Here is a 21,799-nt window from a genome sequence, read left to right as displayed (position 1 = left end):
TATACTGTGTCTCATTTCGCGTGAACTGAAGGATTCAGGCATACAGTAATACGACGCGAAAGAGAATACAAAGAATATCACACAAGCTGTAATCTGATAAAATACAAGTATACTTATTTCAGGACGGAGAGATAGGACTTTTAATTGCGAAATACAGTAGAATAGTTAAGAAAGTCATCCAAATTTCCGTTTCTTTCGATTCATTTACTTCATGTTTCCTAAAATTTAGTAATTCCCAATAGAGAATACCTTTGTTCTGAATATAGTCAGAACACTGTAGCTTGTTCACGCTGCAAGTTTGAAAAGATACGTTTGAAATAAAGTTTCACATAATTTAAAAATTGCACACAGAAACCTCGCAAGCATTACAACAGTATCCTTTTAATGCCCGGTTTCTAGTACACCTCAGTTAACTCTCAGTTACTTAACTGCTCTTATAAATCTAACTGCACTGATAACTTTCGTGAGTTTCCGGAAAGGTAAGCCTAAATGCAGATTTATCAGCGCTTGTAACTAACAGCTACGTTAACTTCAAGTTCAGTACCTATTGTCGTCCATAGATGTTTCCACTAGTATTTTATTAGCGATTTGTTTAGTTATTCATTGTTACTTCTGTTTGCAGGAGTTTTCAGTAGTAATATGGCTGATAGGTACACTGTGAACTCTATACTATTTTGTACAAGGTTTTTTAATTAAAGATTGCGTTACTTACTTACTGGCTTTTAAGGAACCCGGAGGTTCATTGCCGCCCTCACATAAGCCCGCCATCGGTCCCTATCCTGAGCAAGATTAATCCAGTCCCTACCATCATATCCCACGTCCCTCTAATCCATTTTAATATTATCTTCCCATCTACGTCTCGGCCTCCCCAAAGGTCTTTTTTCCCTCTGGCCTCCCAACTAACACTCTATATGCATTTCTGGATTCGCTCATACGTGCTACATGCTCTGCCCATCTCAAACGTCTGGATTTAATGTTCCTAATTATGTCAGGTGAAGGATACAATGCGTGCAGCTCTGTGTTGTGTAACTTTCTCCATTCTCCTGTAACTTCATCCCTCTTAGCCCCAAATATTTTCCTAAGAACCTTATTCTTAAAAAACCCTCAATCTCTGTTCCTCTCTCAAAGTGAGAGTCCACGTTTCACAGCCATACAGAACAACCGGTAATATATTAAAGATCGCGTTATAAACGATAATCTTTATATAGGCCTACACTTCCATCTCAACCATAATATGATTAAAAGAGCAATAATTGTTGGTATTTGACGTGATCATCGAGGTAAATAATGCTAGTGGAGAGAGAGCTAGATGTAATTTCTGCTACAAAATTGTAACCGTTATCAGCTGTGGTGGCTATGGCTATGCAAAAATATTTTACATTCGTCCATATGAATGCTTTTGCTTTCATGTTCAAATGGACTTTTCGGAGCTCAAAATACCATTGGCATTGGCAAAGCACCCAATAATAAAATATTTCTTGACTGACGACATAGAATGTGAAGTTATGACGAAAATTAAGCTTGATTTATTCGAAATTGTCTTTACAAACACACAGTATTATCCTAACATGTCATAGAAAGTAGAACATTTACCGTAAGTTACGTAAATAAAACGCCAAATTTTTAAAACTATATCGATAATAGTAAATTAATTTACTATGGTCTATATTATTATTTAATATCAGTTATTATAGTTTACGAAACAGTAATGCGGAGTGCCGCATTTCGGTATTTGTCCGAACCAGCACTAGCCAGGTAACTACAGATTTGTTTGTTTGTTTGTGTTTTTGTTTGTTTACTTGTTTACTTACTTATTTACTTATTTACTTACTTACTTAACTTTATTTATTTATTTATTTATTTATTTATTTATTCATTCATTCATTCATTCATTCATTCATTCACTTATTTATTTATTTATTTATTCATTTATTCATTCATTTACTTATTTATTTATTTATTCATTCATTCATTCATTCACTTATTTATTTATTTATTCATTCATTCATTTATTTATTCATTTATTCATTCATTTACTTATTCATTCATTCATTCATTCATTTATTCACTGTTTTGTTTTGTTTTGTTTTGTTTACTTATTTATTTATTTATTTATTTATTTATTTATTTATTTATTTATTTATTTATTTATTTATTTATTTATTTATTTAAATTTAAATATACAGAATAAAGAATATAATTACAAACAAACAAGAGAAATAGAAATAAAATAATGCACGCAATATAAAAAATGAGATACAGTAGTATTAGTAGTAGGTAGTAGTAGTAGGTGGAAGCATAGTTACCAGTTGAAGCACAGTTGTAAAGATGACGATAACTGTTGTTTCGAAAATTCATTTTAAACATATCTGCATGTTAAATCGTAGATTACTCTGTATGTACAGGTAACTGTCTTTCCAGAAACCGGGCATAAGACTAGCAAGATTCGAAAAATAAGAACAATTTATACTTGAGCGCCAGTTGTTCGTTTTCATAGCGGGAGGTTATGCTGCTTCACTACGCAGCACCGTATAAACTAAAATACCTCTGATTTATTGAAATGGTGAAGACTATCTAAGTCAAATTCTGCAGTTCTGAAGCAAGGAATAGCTACTCAACCTGAATAAAAGTGGTTATTCGAATTATTTACATCAAATTTCATAGTAAATATTTATTTAAGAGACTCTTCAACAGTTGAAGTACCCCTCAGCTACCCAATTCCTGATGCCAAGAAGAAAGATGTTGATAGTCTATTGATAACTATTTTCGGATAAAATTGGCGAAATCAGAAGAACTTAAGTTGATATAGGCTACATCTATCATTGACTGGATTCCTATGGAAAACGCAGAATAATAAATTTCGTGTGTTTTCATAGAAGGTCATTCTGGCTTATAAGTTTAAGTGTAACTGTCACCTCAAAAACTGTATAAAATAATAGGTCATGCCATTGTTGCAGTAGTCAATTTATTATTCTATTTTGTCATTATATGAAAATAATGTAAATAAATAAAAGGAGCAAAGTATTATACATTTTTGTAAAAGATTAATAGGCAATGCCAGTGTTACGTAATCAATTTATAATTTCATTTCTTCATGATTTGACATAATAAACGTTACAAATAAGTATTTTGATACAGAATAGCAAATATCAATCGATAAGATGTAGGTCTACATCATTACGAAGAAACAACTTTTGACAATCATTCAAAGCCAAACATGTCCAAACGATTCATTAAAGAAACAATCATGACCATATTTAAATGTAATTTTTAAAGGAATATTTTTATTATAGATTTAATTACAGATATTAACTGCTCTTTTGACACCAAAATTCAGGCACTTGCATTTCAATACTGTATTTTTGTACTCATGCATGGCTGAGATAAATTGTATGTTGATTATGAAAATTTGTATTTGGTGGACACATTTGCCCTTGCATGTCACCTCCACAATTATTCTACAACTAGCCGTACCCATGCGCTCCGCTGCACCCGTTAGAAATAAATATAAAGTAATTACATAATTAAAATAGGACATTTGATCCAGGGAACATTCGTGTTTGATAGAAGGATAAATCGTTTAATATGTTACTTAATTTAAATTGCATCCAAATAATTAAAATGCGATCATTTTGGTCCAGAGACACTCATTTGGTGCAATGACAATTCCTTTAATATGTTTCTTAATTTTTATTACATGCATCCATAGTTTAATGAAGATTGACATCATTTAGATTTAATGTGTATATTTTATTTTATTTGTTATAGGTTTCCATTGAATTATGGTAATAACGTAATTTTAACCCTTGTTTTCTAAGTATTCAGTAAATGGCGCTTGGCCCACTATGGTTCTGAACCCTTCAAATAACTCAAATTATATTATATAATATTACATATTATATTATATTATATTATATTATATTATATTATATTATATTATATTATATTATATTATATTATATTATATTATATTATATTATATTATATCAGAAGTTACTATAATAACATTATAGCATTATGTCCATCTAGAGAAACTACACTTTCCAATGGTGAAATAATAATTAATTATACAAATCGGTTAATTTAGCTTCCGATATTACTTCATACAAGCACAGAAACATTCTCTGTAGGCTATCTTTCATAGCTTTCGATTGTTGCTGTCCAAGGCCCCTTATAGACGAAGTCATTTGTTTTTTAATTCATTACACGGCCTTAGATGGCAGTTATTTTAATTTTAAAACTCATTTATCTCATTAAATATCAGTCCTATCAAACTTTTTCAAGCAATAAAACTTATCGCAAATTATTTTTAAAGAAATCTTTGTTATGTAACATTTTTCACAAAAATCAATAATAAGAGAGATATTTCGATTTATTTAATTCAGGCCCCCTTATAACCCCCCTTTTAAATAATGTATTTTGAATGCCATATAGCCTAAAATCTAAGTTACAACGAACTTAATTTATATTCCAATTTTCATCGAAATCCGTTCAGCCATTATCGCGTGAAGAGGTAACAAACATACATACAGACAGACAGACAGACAGACATACAAACAAAAATTTCAAAAAAGCGATTTTCGGTTTCAGGGTAGTTAATTATATATGTTAGGACCAATTATTTTTGTAAAATCGAAAATTACCAGAAAAATTTCGGCTACAGATTAATTATTAGTATAGATTATACATTTTCACATGGACATACTCGTATAACGGGATTCCCTTGATGTGGGGACAAGATGACACCGGAACTATAAGTATGACATCATAGAACATAACATTTACGACGGAAAAACATCATATCCTAATCGGATTCGAAACCACAATCGTGGTTTTCATGAGACATTAAAAAAACTGTGAGTAATGCTATGATTGCATCATGTACAGTAGCAGTAGTAATAATAGCAATAATATGACACAAATATAGTAAAATCTCCTTCACAGAGACAAAAGCCTTGACATCAATTCTTGTCAATTATGTACCGTAATTTCTTCATAGTATTAAGATAGAATTTTGCAACACTGCAATATTTTTACAAAGATTTCGCAGAAAAAGTTTAGCGGGTCATTTACTTAATCTAGTTTTAGAATATCCCATACCTAAGTGAGAAATATAACATTCCCACTAGTCAGTGGAGTTTCTGGTCTTTTGTTTGGTGCACGTGACACATTTCCTGAATTCACATGTAATATTTCAAAAGCACTCGGTCTCCGATTTTTTTTTTAAATTCAAACAATTTTACTGAATATTCTTAAGGATTCAATCCAAATGTTACATTACCATTTATATTTTGGCCATTAATGATTCTACTGGGTTTGCATTTCTCTGGATTTTTTTTACTTAATAATTCCTGTATTTCATCATTTTTGTCTTTCTAAACTATTCTGTAGTACTTTTATTCTGGATCTTTAAGGTCACCCTAATTGAGGGCAAATTATTTTGTTAAAAAATAAAACCTGAGCTTAATTCAGAAATTTGCAAATCTATTTCGTTCTGTAACATTTAATAGTAACGATAATACATAAATAAATCCTTAACGTGACTAATTCTTTTACAGCTATGTTAATAGATTCACAGGCTCTTTATGAATTACTACCTGACAACAGCAGAGTTGGAATCCCTTTGTCACATGTTTCGGAGGGGTGAAGATGAGACCGACCAGCAACAATTCTTTTGTCCCTTGTGTTTGACAACTTACTACTTACCTACAAACTTCATTTAACCACAAAATATTTCTGAGCAAAGGAAATTCAAAATAAATAACCAAATGCAAACAAAATCTCTTGCCATTATTGACGCAAGACACATGAATAATACTTGGAGAGCTGTTAAAATATGGCCAATATGCTTTTCTACCATTTTTAATCAAATATGAGAATGTTAAATATGCTATAAATTCATTTATATGACCAATAAAACGTGTTATCGGATTCAGAAAAGCTATAAATGGATTTACTTTAACATAAGTTTGTAAAAAGAGGCCAGGATAAAAATATGACATATCATAAAAAACCGAGCCCTATTAATATTATTCATCAGGCTAGAGGAGGTTGAGCAAATATGAGTTACCATAATTTTTCATTTAGGCTTCAAGAGTGTTTAACGGACCTTTGCCACATTTTCTTGGGTTCTAGATGTTCCTACGACCTCTTTGTGATCTACTTTCTGGTATCGTTTCTATTTGTCTAGCCGATCTTTTAGGACTTGCTGTTTTCTTGCTGGTCGTTTGATCAGAATTTCCCGTATTCAAAATCGGCAGAGGGCGCTAAAATACTTGTTATAGTTTATCCAGGAAGGAAATAAACCTGGGAGACCCGTGTCATAGATTTATGGTAAGTTAAAGAACATTGTCCCTGATAGAGGGCTCAAGACCTAATTCATAGGTCATTTCTAGTCATGATGAATACATGAATAACCTCTTAATCTATCTTTCTTGGGTCGTTTCATTGTTCTCTTTTCATTAATTCGTTCATTTACCCATTCACTAATTCTTTCCTTTTCATTTTATCGATTCATTTATTGGTTTATACCAGCTTCGTATCTTCATTCTTTAAACAGTCTTCTTATTTCATTTTATTTTCTAACTGCTTCCATGGTCTGGTGGTCAGCATGCTGGCTTCAAGATCTGGAGGTCCCGAGTGTGATTTTCGAGCTCGGTTTTTGGGGAATTCCTTGAAGAAGAAACGTTTCCTGGCTGTCTAGAGTCAGAAAATTTGAATGAATGCGAGTGTGATTGTGAATATTCTGTATTATTAATTGATCAATCTTCGAATAAAATTCAAGAGGCTACATCAGAACTGTCGCTGGGTTAAAACCTGAACACGTTTCAATGTCATATTGTTGATAAATAACACCATTTGTGAGCTAAACCAGAAAGCACTAAGAGATGCTACAAACTTAAAAATTAATTTAAAAAAATATGGTTATTTTTGTGTTTTCCAATTAATTTCTTTCTCTTAATTTTTATTATAGATTAATACAAAGTTGGCAACATTTCTTTAGGTTTGTGTATTTCTGGTAATCTAAATAAAAAGGCGGAACTAAAAGACGACATATTAGAACCTATATAAGACTTGAGGAAAGAGTTCTGTTTATCTGTATCTTCATAGGATCAAAATTATTTAATCTTTGTTTAATTTACGCTTTACTCTGCTTCTATTAAGCAGTAATAAACATTGAATCCATCCTAAATAATAAAAGTCATTAAAACATAGAGAACAGTAATGCAAATAATTATAGATGGAATTGCTATCATTTGGTGTTTCTTAGAAACAAATAAAAACACATACACATAGGAGTGTATGTTACTGAGTAATTCATCATTTTCTCGCAGGCCATTAACTTTGTTAATGCAGCAGTGACCGATGTGGCTTCAATAGCATATGTCAAAAAAAGGAAACATTTCCTCTATTCAATTATTTTTTAATGCATAGTTATTTTGCAAAGTTTCTAATATTGTGAGTGTTTTCCTAGATCAAATATATAACAGATACTCATTGCTATGTTAAAATCGGGAGCACTTTGAAGAGAACAACCGCCAGGATCGCCACCCGTCCGCAGTAAACGAACACGAGATGGCAGTACAGTCGCTAATGCAATTCAAATGACAATTATGATGTGATTCCTTATGTAACAACTAGATGGCAGCGTAGTAAACCTGACAAACGTTGTTAACCTCAAAGCCTATAAGGCCGACCTATCTGGATATATTATAATATGATCTAGGGTGTTTTATTGACTTGATTAGACAGACCTGCTTATTTTTGTACATAAAAATAAAAGGCTAATTGCATTCGTAAATAATTAATAATTAAATAAAATCTCCTCCTAAGGACACATCACAGAGAGTAAAGCATATGCCTGCCTTCTCTACCTAGAAGTAGTAGACTGCCTGGTCTACTGTTACTAGAGAAATAAGTAGCGCCCTATAATTTGGTAACAATAGGCTATTAGAAAGGAAACTACCAAATTAAATAAACTAATAATCACTTTGTTGTTGTTGTTTAGTCAACTGTCCGAAGACAGGTCTGAACCTCACAAGTGATATCAACAAGGCACCACTCATGAGGCAACTTGGCCAGGAAATAATGGTGTAGGATAGTTCGTTCCTTTCCTCCTCCATTGCATATATCGCAAATTAGCTACATGTTACACTAATCAGACTTCAGATGATAATCACTTTAGCACCTTGTAATTTTTAGTTGGTTATTTAACGACGCCGTATCAACTACTAGGTTATTTAATGTTAATATAATTGGTGATATGAGGCCGAGGATTCGACATGGATTTCATAACGTTTGCTTTATTGTTAGGGAAAACCTTTGAAAAAACCCAACCGGGTAATCAATCCAAACGAGAATCGAACCCCACACCCAAGTGCACCTCCGAAATGAGAGAAAACGCTCTACGGTCTTAGCTACGACGGTGGCTAGCACCGTGCCAAATGTGTAAACCTTAACTCTCAAAGGACCATAAACATCACAGCAGGAGATGTAAATTAATTACCATTTCACCGAGAATCCAATTCAACTCCGCCATATTTAGGCCACACACGGTATAAGTGGACGTTGATGTAAAATATCTTTACATTTTGAAATCGTAATTTTCAAATCCACAAACAAGGATATTACGACCATTTTGAAATATTTATTAGATATCTATAGGAGAAATTCTAGCATTTGATGGTGGTCTCTGCCGCACAGGGATGTGGGTATCCACAATTTCCTGTTTGTGTGCTGCGCTATCTATAAATCTAATACAGATTTAGTCTGGAGTACGTCATATTTCGCAATGTCCTCAATGAAATCAACTTTTATACAACATTACTTCCAGTTGCCGCTTCTAGTCGAACAGAGGAATGGCATCGCTGAAACTCTCATCTGTTTTCTGCAGTATTTTTGTTCTAATACAACTATGGATTGTCATAGCTCAACCAAAGAAAGGTAAGACATACCAAGATTTATTTAATATACTGCTGAAATAATTGAAGAAAATATATTATTGACTGTGAATATTTATCATGATGTTGGTAGATACTTCTATATTCTATAGATCATCACGCAAATCACATTCATTTTAACTGCATGTCTGCTTATTTCCTGTAAACCTACTTCAGTACTACATTCAAAGTACCGTTCCTTAATTCTGACAAACTAGAATTTGTGGAGCTACAATACGTAGCGAAATCTACATAGTTACAGACACCACCTACGAGTATATAACGACTGGAGGGGATCATGATACCACATGATATCTCCATTTTGGCTGGATCATCGTTCATCTCTGCTTGAGGGGTTAGGTACAGCTTACAGCAGTAAATTTTTTGGAAATATTCAACATTTTTTTTTCCTCCATTACTGTATCTTGTACAACAATGGAAATTGGTATGTGCAAAACACTATCCTTCTGCTGTATGAAAAAAAAAATATTTTTACGATTTAAAAAATATTTATATATATATATATATATATATATATATATATATATATATATATATATTTTTTTTTTTTCAAAATGGTGGCAGTCCACTGTGTAGTGATGAAGCGTTCCCGCATAACTCATAAACTTGTTAACTTTTTTTCATTTTCTCTCTCTTTTATATTATTGCTGAAACTCAAGTTTACAATATAATGCTCTTTCAACTGCATTTCTTAATAAACATATTTTATTTTTATTTTGTGTTAGATATTTGACCATTTTTTAAAATGAATTTATTTTTTATCAGACAATCTATCAAAGGTAGAGAAGTGGTTTTGCATCATATTGTAGATATGACATGCATAAATACACACAAAAAATGTCATCACCGAATGTTGGATACTTTTTGAGTTATGAGGGAAAAGTTTCATCACTGCACAGTGAACTTTGAATTTTGAAAAAAAATATAATTTTTTTTAATCGTAAAAATATGTTTATCATATAGCAGAAAGGCAGTGTTTCACACATACTAATTTTCATTATTGTACAAGGAAAAAATGTTGAATATTTCCAAAATTTTACTCTTTTAATCTGTACCTAATTCCTTGAGCATGTGAACTGAAGTCAGCATCCGACCGGTCAGCCTTGGCCCTTCATAGGCCACGGATTTATTATTATTTTTATAATATAAAATAAGATGTTCTCATACGTAAGGTGGTTGATACGGACTGAAGTTCAAGTTCGAGTGGTCTCTGAATTCTTTTCGTTGCCAAAACGGCCCCGAGATTCATCCAGCCTCCTGCAAAATTGAGTACCTGGTCTTTGCCTGAGGTAAATGGAAGCAGAATCGTGGTACAATCAAAGTAGGGCCTACCTCATTGTACTCTTAGTGTTGAGGTGTCTTGGAGGTTTACTTGCATGTGCTCCATGCACCTTCATGGTATCCAAAGGCTTACGTATACTATTTCTAATAGATAAACGAAGGAAACATAAATGGAATACTGGTTAAGAATTAATATTAGAACGCAGATCAAAAAGTTTATTTATTTTAATTATTTGAAGGGTACAGGGAAAGAACGAGCTCCGTTCACTTCAGTAAATTGTTCAGAAGAGCAGTTTAAAGTTTGTCTTTAGCATATACTTTCCATTGTATGCCAAATCAGAAATCTGTCATAGCACTTAAGACTGTTCACATTATCACAGTGTTTCATTCATAGGATTAAACTCCATGGAATCCTAGTACACACAACACGCATAACTCATCTTTGAATAAATGTTGACAAAAAATGTTTTCTTGTACCTTTAATTTGTATTAATTAATTAGTTATGGAGTCTAGTGAATTTTTTCATTTATGGCCTAACTAATTAGTCATCGGTAGAGCCCTACGTATTTATACGTCTAATAATTAATATTAATAGCTAATTTTGTTAATTTAAAATGTTATTTGTTTACCCCCTTTTTAACTATGTTGATAGCGCGTGCGCTTCCTAACCAAACGGTCCCAGGTTCGATTACTGGCGTGGGTAATGAAAAAATATTATCTTCCGTCCACGGGACTGGGTGTTGGTCCGTTGTCTTCTAATTATCTCGTAATGTTTAGTTTACAATTAAATCAATCTCCCTCCTTTACCCTCAGTGGTGATATGTGAGTCTGATTACTAATTTACTATTTTATAAATGTATTCGTTTATTCTCTCATATATCTACACGTTTATCAATTTATTCGTCTATACATTTATACCCATTAATTTATTAATTCAAAATTCATACATTCGTTAATCTATTTATCTCTTCAATCAGACATACATCCATTTATTTATTCATTCACACTTTCGGTTATTCATTTATTCGTACATTCATTATAGGCTACATCCATTCATATCTTCACTTATACGTCTTCACATTTATTAATTTATTCATCAAATCATTCATATGTTTTATTCATTAATTAAGTTGTTTACAAAACTCTTCAATTATTTATGAATTTTTCAGTTATTAATTCATTTCTTGGTTTATGTACTTATTTGGTCGCTCATTATTGCTATTAAACCGTATCGTTTGTAAATTCATTTATTTCCGTAATTATTTATTTCAACATCATTAGTCAAAGAAATGTGTTCCTCTTTTCTATGAATCACTATAGTTACGCGTAAGTAAAGGGACTTCCTGATCATATGATGAACTTGGCGTGAGGTCACCGTTGCAGACAACGCATACACAAAGAAACGCCGCGTCTCTATAAAAGGGGAATAATTCAATAAACCACCTATTAATTCATCCATCCATCCCATCCACCCATTCATTCCATCCATCCATCCATTCATTCATTCCATTTATCCATTCATTCATTCATTCATTCATTCATTCCATCCATTCCAACCATCAATCCATCCGTCTATTCCATCCATTCCAACCATCCATTCATTCATACCATCCATTCATTCCATCTATCCATTCCATCCATTCATTCGGCCCTTCATTTCTTAACATTATAAGAGCAGAGACAATTCAACATTACTGAGAATAAATAATAATAAATTATAAATCAGTGATCAGAAAGTTCTGTGTAATGAAAAGTCAGTAATACAATATTTCTAACTACAATTCCGCAATTTGTCGGAAGCAAACTACTGACAGCTTGAGTCTGCACTGGATCTGCCTAATGCAAAGTGGGTAATAAGATTAAAATTACTTAAAACGTTAATTCCAGTTTCCAGTCATATGGCACAATTTTAAGAAAATATAGCTGTGAATTGTATGCCTATTTCAATCTGACAAAACTGTACAAGAAATGTAAGTTTATTCTATTTCCCTTACAATCTTTTGCATAGTAGAGTCAATAATTTTGTTAACTACGACTATGTACAGTAAAGATACGCAATTAAAATTTGGAGCGAGTCTTGATGGGAGTTCACCTGTATGTAGGCAACAATTTTGCACGACTGTCCACAAGTAGCATATAGAACAGGAGTATTTGTTTACTGCACATGCATAGTGTGCTTTCTTTATTGGCACGTAAAAGAACTTTGTCTCTGATTGAGAGCTTCAGAGAAAATTTATCGAAAATTTCTCTCCCACGTTAAATTCTGGCGCCAAGAATCGTTAAATATGTCACTAATACTACCATTATTATTACTGATTTACTCGGTTACTACAGCTCACTAAATACGAACAACGCTTCTAGAAGAATGGAAAGATTTGTTGGAAAATCCTGGAAAGTGTTTTTTTTTCGGAATGAACCGACGATAATAACTAAGCTTAGTATTCCTGCTACCAAAAGGCTCAAGTTGCGGATAAATAGTCTACTGTATATACAGGGACATCATTTTATTTTTACTTCAATTTTTATTGTACCTGAGTTTTTGAATGTACTTCACTCCCACCCCTTCCACTAATAAAGTTCCAACTGTTCTCCACACAGAATGAAGGACGCATATAGTAAGCAGTACTGAGTTAGTAAGTATAGTACGTTTCAGAAATATGTTCGCGTTTTCCAGTGACGAAAGAGCTTTCAATATTGAATAATTTTCGCACACGTACTGTCTGTTTGCCTACGTCGCATCCCGATTTCCCCCACATGCTTCTGCTCGCCCCTCTGTAAAAGCTGGGGTGTCTTAGTTCTTTTCTGAAAACATTAATTTCTGTTAGGAATTGGACATTTACGTAATATTATACAACTGTTTAAAATAACTTAAATAAAAGGGCCTCGTTAAGTAATTGTCACGTGATTTCCCCACTTTCTACGATCCTGCGACATAACCACTTGGACGGACAATAGATAGCATGTCTGAGTAGTTTTATCTGTGCGGGTCGGGCAGAAGTGAAGATTGAATTTACAGTACGTAAGGTACTCTTTTATAGAGTAGGTACAGAATTATTTCAACATGAGTTACTAGTACGAAGGACGAAACTGGTAATTGGAATTAGATGCAATAGTCTATAGTGCGATAATATGCCTGAATCGAAATGAACGGCCAACATTTTAAAAAATGTGTTTAAATATCCATATTATGATTATTTTTCAATTTAACTTCATTCTCTATAGTGTAAGCTAATGTGCTGTAGACAGTATAATATACACTGCATGGATAACTCAGTTCGTGAGTAAAAACATTTATTCTTAATACAGTACTGTATTTTGATTGAACAAAAACCTAATGAAAATTATCGAACTCAAAATCGCGATATTTCCTAGTTCACGTAAATGGATGAACTACTTTTTTTCTCTCCTATACCTAGTAAAGTGATTTGTTTGTGTTTTACGCCAGTATCATCGAACTCCAGTCGTGGAAGGGGGTAGCAAACTGTGTTTCCGGTTCTCTAAAGGTATAGCCAGGTTAATATTAAAAATGTTAGTAAAAATAAAATGATGACTCTGTAGTAGGTGGATCCCAGGTGGTGTGGTACAGCAGAGAAAGAGACAAACATGTTCTTACTGCATGTTCGTAGAGTACATCCAACCTGAAATAAAAGTAGAGCAACTACTGACTTTGTAATCTAACGGCGCAACAGTCCGAAGTTGACCTACCAGCGTGACAAACATTTTTTCTTCATAAAGTATGGGTACAAAGTACTAACGGAGTTGGGGCTCACTTGGAATATATTCCTCCGTGTACTTTTCTAGAAATTCTCTAAAGTGTTTATTGTTCAATTTAAGCGGTAGGCCTATATTGATATTGACCATCATGGCACATAGATCCCTGCAAAACATGGATTTCTTATCGTACTCTGAGTTTGATGGTACTGCTTGTTTTGAGTTACGTTCAACCATATTTCTATGCCTTTTTGTATTGCAGTGTCTTTCAATGCACTGTTTTCTTGTAACTTTTGTATCTACTTTGCACAACTTACATGTAATGTAAATTATTACTGGCTCTGATCTCCTGAATTAAGTCCTCCAGCCTTTCATGCTTCGAAATTTTTGTTTTCGGCATTTTACTTCGTCACAAATACAAATCTTACGTTAAGTAAATAATACGACTTTTACATTTCACTGGTTTAGAGCACTCACTATGACCGTGTTACGGCTTCAACACAAACTACAGTGAGCGTGAGTAAAATGCGGTTCTATGTTGTATCAGACGGGATGTATCCCTGGGCTGTGACGTCAGGTACAGTATGAGAGTAGGCAACTGTATCCCAGCTTAGACGTAGCTGAAATACTAAGCTTAATAATAACTTATGATGGAGAGAATTTACGAGAAACAGCGTCACTGCCTAAGGCTTCCCCAAACATTCTTTCGAAGAATTTGTTAGAGTTCGTTACCGTTTTGTCTAATCATTGAACAAATTTATAATTTCGTGATGATTAAATTAAGATATGGTAACACTCAATCACTTTCGCTGTAACATAGCCTTAATGCATTTAAATTAGCGTTGTGTAGACTAGACGATAATACGAGTAGCCTAATCGCTTGTCATCGATTAATAGTACAATGAGGGACATAATACAGTAGTTGAGAGACTCGAGTTTTTTCCAAGTCAAGGAAAGTCACACTGCGCATGCTCCGAAGCGAAAGTTTTCGGTCATATTTTGACGAGATATTCGCTTCGCTTTTCTGCTTAAATATTACATATATATGCTGAAAAATAATTACAACTATAGCCTCTTATTAACACCGATACAGATCTCGAAACATTTTTGCCCGCTCGAAAATTATACCCCTCTCTGTACACACGTGCAATGTTTCCTTCGGTACAACATACAATATTTTTAAACGTTGTAATTTAACGTACAGTGTCTACGCAGCTGGTAATACTTCCGCTGATGCTGTAAACAAAGAAAAACACTATCGTTCTTCGAAGGATGTGTATGGGCATGGGCTATTGGCAATTTCATGCCATATATTATCTTAAAGTCTCTCTTTTCCAAAAAAAAAAAAAAAAAAAAAAATTGCACCGATCTACGAAAATACTGAGCCTACAACATACAATACCGTAGTTCATTCTTTAATAAGTTAGTCTTCTATTCAATATGACAGAATTTTAAAGATATTGTAAAACGAGATTTGAGACAGAAAATTACACAGATTCATTCTTTTCAACTCTCACAGCATTTATCAGTGATTAAGTCCTTATACCTTGAAGAGAGGTGGCGTCTTATTCCCTATTGAATAAACTGTTAATGGATTTCTAATTATATTAATGTCTCTCGAGCAGATTCTGTGAGAATTTTGGACAAAACAAATGTGAAGTAGGTTTTCGTAAGCGTTTTGGTTCTCCTACAATTGCTATTTCATAATTGGTACTATATCACTATTTCAACTTCGCTTAATACTCTTTTTGGATTGTTCAATAAAGAATTGCAAATACAATACAATTTTTCTATGTTCCAGTCTGCAAAATCCCTCCTTCCATAGTGACACCGGATTCACCAAAGATATTGATGAACGAAAATGAGAGCGTAGCAAGTTCCACTCGCAATTACAAAACCGGTGATTATGTGACTTTCATATGTACAGACAGTATCAAGAATGTTATGGTGATTACAAACAGGAACCCAAGAGTGGAGCATCAGATTTTAGCCCACTGTGTGCAAGGTGAGAAATAATTCTAATACAACGTGAATCTGTTTTCATTTATCTTAATTTTAATTATTGTTTCAAGGTCTGGTAAAATATTGAAAAATTTGGTATGGAATCATTAACAAAATGAGAGAGACATAAAGTTTGCTTCTAATCTTCCTAAGGAATTTCTTGTTCTCTTTTGCAAATACACGATTTAAACGCTATTGCTTTTTCTGGTTCATCTATCTCTTCCCCAATATTTCTGTATTTTGCTTTGTAACCTTGAACTTGTTCAGGAATTACGGTTTCATCTGTTTTTTAAGATGTTTTATTCACTTGCATTTATGGTGGTTATGTTTAATTCAGAAATTATATTATCTTTTTTTAATGCATTCTTTCACTGCTCTTAAGAACTTATATCTGCTGCCTATATTGTTGAGTATAACTTTGGGATATGGTTCTTGAAACAGTTTTGAATAAAAATGTCATATGATCATGGGTACGATTTCGAATGGTTAAGGAGTTATGGCTATTTGCTAAACATGAACGATTCGATATTCTCTTCTGTGTCTCTTTTTAATATGAACAACCCACAGTCTAGTATATACAGTCACGAAGCTCAATACATAGTAAATATGCATCTATAGATAGTTGCTAACCACTAGGATCGCTACTATCGCCTCATTACAGACAATGCGATATAGTACCTGCACAATCTATTGTTCCTAGCACCCTCACAACTCAAGCTTCGTGACTGTATATACTACCACTATATCTGTCTTCCTCATCACTCCCATGATTTTCTTTTTCTCCCCACATTCATATTTTATTTTTACGATCCTTGATTTCCAAAACATCGATTTCCTATTTTAAACCAATTTTCTTATTTTGAAGCCATTGCGAGTAAAGAAATGTAGGCCTATATGAATATGAGTTAGGTTTCGAGCAGTTACAGAACTACAGTTATTCTAATTTACAAACATAACTACGCTTTCACATATCTAAATCACGTTTAGAGGCTGATAGTCAGAAAATCTACACTACATACGTAGTATTATTGCAGTCGAAGTTGATGCTTACAATATTTTTTTTTAGTTGGTTATTTAACGACGCTGTACCAGCTACTAGGGTATTTAGCGTCGATGAGATTGGTGATAGTGAGATGATATTTGGCGAGATGAGGCCGAGGATTCGCCATAGATTACCTTGCATTCACATTACGGTTTGGGAAAACTTCGGAAAAAAACCAACCAGGTAATCAGCCTAAGCGGGGATCGAACCCGCGCCCGAACACAACTTCAGACCGGCAGGTAAGCGCCTTACCCGACTGAGCCACGACGGTGGCTCTTACATTAGATCTTCGACGTGATTCCAATGGTAACTACAAGCCAAGAAAATGTTGCCTTCATGCAAGTTTCATTTGAGACAGAGAAATGGAGGTTAGTCTCCATTCTATAGAAACTGGGTTCATGTCTCTTATCTTGTTTTCGTGCTTGGTTGATTTAAAGAGAGATATTTCACCATACTAAACTCATTATGAAGGCTTTCTCCACTTTCCACTTTCACTCGAAAGGTTTACGAAAGTGAGTATGGAATGGATGAAAGAAAGACCTCAGTCGTTGAAGATTATTAAAATTTTTAATTCACTGGAGAAATTTACTTCTTTAAGCCTAGATAGTGTGTTGATCTTAATGAACTTTCATACGAAGCTCTTGAAAGCAAATGTCTATGTTTGCAAATGATAAACTCACTTAGTAACACAGAACATGTCATATTAAAAATGTTAAGGGGTTAGGTACAGCTTACACAGCAGTAAAATTTTGGAAATATTCAACATTTTTTTCCTCCATTACTGTATCTTGTACAATAATGGAAATTAGTATGTGTAAAAACACTGTCCTTCTGATTTATTTATTTAATTATTTATTTATTTATTTATTTATTTATTTATTTATTTATTTATTTATTTATTTATTTATTTATTTATTTATTTATTTATTTATTTATTTATTTATTTATTTATTTATTTATTTATTTATTTATTCACTTAGTCACTCACTTATTTACTTAATTACTTACTTACTTATTTAGTTATTTATTTATATTTATTCATTTATTTATTTATTTATTTAAAAATATTTACATTTTTTTTTCAAAATTCAGTCCACTGTGCAGTGATGAAGCGTTTCCCAAATAACTCAAAAACTATCCAACATTCTGTGATGAGATTTTTTGTGTATATTTATGCATGTCATATCTATAATATGATGCAAGATCACTTCTCTACCGTTGATAGATTGTCTGATAAAAAATAAATTCATTTTAAAAATGGTCAAATATCAGTATTTTCTTCTAACACACAATAAAAAAAATATTATTTATTAAGAAATGTAGTTGAAAGAGCATAATATTGTAAACATGAGTTTCAGCAATGAAATAAAAGAGAGAGAACATAAAAAAGTTAACAAGTTAATGAGTTATGAAGGAAATGCTTCATCACTGCACAGTAAACTGCCACCATTTTGGATTTTGAAAAAATATATATAAATAATTTGTTTAAATCGTAAAAATATTTTTTTCATATAGCAGAAGGACAGTGTTTTACACATACTAATTTTCATTATTGTACAAGATACAGTAAAGGAGGAAAAAAATGTTGAATATTTCCAAAAATTTTACTGCTGTAAACTGTACCTAACCCCTTAATGTATGCGAAGTTTCCAGGAGAACGGTTTTTCTTAATTCTGTAAATCTGCGATAGCTTATAAAATGAATCTGAAATGAATATATTACATTCCGAGTTTAACCATTAATACAAATGTTATTTGTACGACTCTCATCCTGGACTCGTATGTGCGTTGCATTTCAATGGACAGTTTCTCATACTTGAATAGCTGCTGAAGTTGTTTTCTCCTTCTGTAGTTTCACATAATTAATTCGCATTGTTATCACTGAAGTAGGAAGACTGCGTCATATCTAGGGTGACCAGGTGTCCTCTTTTATCCGGACATGTCCTCTTTTTATGCCTTTGTCCGGGGCCCGGGCGGATTTTAAAAAAATCAAGAAATGTCCTCTTTTTCGTAACTTGTATGTCTAATATTTTGAAATTATCTGATTTGACGCCTTTTTCAAGTAATTTGCCTGTAGGTGGCAGCAGTATCGACGGAATATACCCTTTGCCAACGATCATAATAACTCTCTTTGCACCCCCTTGTTATGGTCATTGCTCACAGGTAGATACCAAATGGAGAGATCGAGGTGCGAATGTAAATCTAAATAGATATTTTCTGTCCTAATTAATAATTATAGTTCACTTGACTTTCATATGTAGCTAACTATAAAATGATTATTATTGTTTATGCTCGACCATGCCGAAATGTAGTAATTATACACCTGGTAGCAGCCCTTTAATGGACCTCATTAAAGTACACCTATTCATTAAATTTCAGGTGTTCCACCAATCAGAAAATACCATTGTAACAATATGAAAGCGCAAGTATTGGTTATTCTCGGATATGCAATCGAAAGACAACTAGCGCGATATTAGACAAAGTTTCTCGGAAAAAATCAATACTTTCGCGTCTGCGCACATCTCACAATTTACGAGGTATTGCACAAGGTCAGTTCCGCTCCTCAATCACATAAGAATAACATGAATAGGCCTACTTATGAATAATTTCAAGTTAGAAATATGGTCGAGCATAAAAAGTCGTATGAAACTTGCCTATAATGGTAATTAAGACGCTCGTATGAAAATTATGAAACTTGCTTGCGCTCGTTTCATAAACATACTTGCGTCTTAATTACTACCATTATAGGCTCGTTTCATAATGTACTATTTCATAATTATTTTTGTAATAAAATAGATATTAACTTACTTTTAAGTATGGTAAGCCTAAATCTGTACTGTAAATATTTTATAATGAAATAGATATTGACGTAATTTGAAGTGAAATATAGGCCTAAGTAGCTACATATTTTTGTCCTCTTTTTTCGAACAATGTCCTCGTTTTTGTCGGTGTGAATCTGGACACCCTAGTCATATCACAATCCCAAACAGACCAAATCCACGCAAAGTTGTTACATAACAAGAATCCCTATACTCTTTTTTCAGCTCATTGCATGATTTAACTTTCTCTTTCAGATACATCGTTCAGAATCGATCGTACGATTTACAACTTCAGTCAGATTATATGCCAGAAACCACCACCAATAACCCACAGAAATGTAGGACATTGCAGCAATCAGACAGAGGAAAAAGTTCAGATCGGTTTCAGAGTCGGCCGAGGATTCATTTCGCTCATCGAAGCCTGCTACGACGTAGTGAGAGACATCCCTGTAACCACAAGACACATCCTTCGCAAGTACGTCAAGCGAGTGGAGACTGAAGACGACAGGAGGAACTTCCACAAACGTCGTATCGCAGATCATAGGGAAAACGTCTTCAGATGTGAAAATCAGTTTGCTAATCTGGAAACTCTGATTCGTTCAAGTACTGAAGCAAGAAGGTACATTAATTGTAAAGAAGGGGGAGACATGTACTTCGTCAGAGGTTTCCTTGCACCAATTTCCGACTTCTTGCCCGGCTACCAATTTGAAGAAAAATCGTACGTTTACAACACAGCTCCCCAGTGGCTGACTGCTAACGTTGGCAACTGGCTGCATTTGGAAAACAAAATCAGAAGTTATGTTAACAAAAAAAATACGGACCTTGCCATTATGACTGGAACATTACAAGTAACAACGCTTCCGGATTATGTCGGAGTAGAAAGACATTTATATCTCGATGCACAAGCTAGAAAAACTCCTGTTCCAGCCCTGTTCTGGAAATTACTTCATGATCAGAGTAGGAACGCCGGCATTGTGTTCATCGGTGTCAACAATCCATACCATTCTTCACCGCGAGCCCATGGTTACATCATCTGTACCTGCATGTGTAGTAAAGCCAAAGGATGGTTCAATGACAGGAATAGATTTGACACACAGAAAGGCTACATATATTGTTGTACTGTAGAGGAATTTGTTCACAAGACTAATATATTTTCAGTTTCTTTTAACGTCAGGAAAATACTTGATTATTCATAATGCTAAATGGAAAGAAACCGAGTAGAAAATAAAGTACAAATTAAATTTAATTGTAATATTCTTCTTCTATTAAAGAATTAAGAGGAAAGCACTAATCTCTATTTCAGCTTGATTAGTTTTTCAGATAGAGATCTCTACTGTGATAAATAAAATAATCGCATAGCGGTTCTGAAACTTTTTCAGAAGAGAAATTCGTCGTGCAGCGCTATCCTCTCCTTAGGCCAAAGGCAAGTATGTGTACTTTTAGTTGTTTTTACCTGTCTGTATTTTTCATGTTGTTATTATATATTTTATTCTACATAGCAAAAGCACGAATTATTTGTATAATCAAAATAGCTTAATTTTGATCTGAACTTAATTTTTTTTCCAGAGAAAGACTTTAAAAATCGAAACTTTTATAGGGCTAGTGTACTCTCGAAACATCAATTTTGCAAATAAGTATTATTGGCATTGGTATATAAGGACGATGATATTTTCACCTCCGACCTACATCTATATATATATATATATATATATATATATATATATATATATACTCGTAATTTGAACTGGTAATGGAAATTACGGGAAAACGGCTGAACGGATTTTAATAAATGATCCCTCATTTTGAAGCTTGGAACCCAAAGTTTTTCAGAAAAATAGTAGTTTTCAGTGAAATGTCAATTTTCCTACATCATTTTCCTATTTTCCAAAATCCATCTTTCGTTAGTTTTGAGAACTAATTAATTGCATTTCAGAATAAAACAAAACACACACTACAATAAACAATAGACTATTACACGAAGGCCA

The 21,799-nt window shown here is 33.2% G+C and overlaps 1 protein-coding gene across 1 annotated transcript; it reads left to right on the top strand.

Moving 5' to 3' along the window:
* The first annotated feature begins 8,785 nt into the window (after positions 1-8,785).
* Positions 8,786-21,060, top strand: LOC138703799 (uncharacterized). The gene is made up of 3 exons (XM_069831991.1): positions 8,786-8,943; positions 15,755-15,958; positions 20,070-21,060. The coding sequence occupies exons 1-3, from the start codon at positions 8,859-8,861 to the stop codon at positions 21,008-21,010; spliced, it is 1,230 nt and encodes a 409-aa protein (XP_069688092.1). The 5' UTR covers positions 8,786-8,858; the 3' UTR covers positions 21,011-21,060.
* Positions 21,061-21,799: the final 739 nt, after the last annotated feature.

This window comes from Periplaneta americana, chromosome 1, assembly GCF_040183065.1.
Source record: "Periplaneta americana isolate PAMFEO1 chromosome 1, P.americana_PAMFEO1_priV1, whole genome shotgun sequence".
NCBI lineage: Eukaryota > Metazoa > Arthropoda > Insecta > Blattodea > Blattidae > Periplaneta > Periplaneta americana.
Note: the sequence above shows the minus strand (reverse complement) of the source record. Positions and strands in the feature narration are given on the sequence as shown.

Excerpts from the sequence above, each read along its gene's own strand:
- LOC138703799 (XM_069831991.1), top strand. The coding sequence starts at position 8,859 with ATGGCATCGCTGAAACTCTCATCTGTTTTCTGCAGTATTTTTGTTCTA. Across the intron at positions 8,944-15,754 it reads CATAGCTCAACCAAAGAAAG|TCTGCAAAATCCCTCCTTCC; the intron begins GTAAGACATACC and ends TCTATGTTCCAG. Across the intron at positions 15,959-20,069 it reads TTTAGCCCACTGTGTGCAAG|ATACATCGTTCAGAATCGAT; the intron begins GTGAGAAATAAT and ends TTTCTCTTTCAG.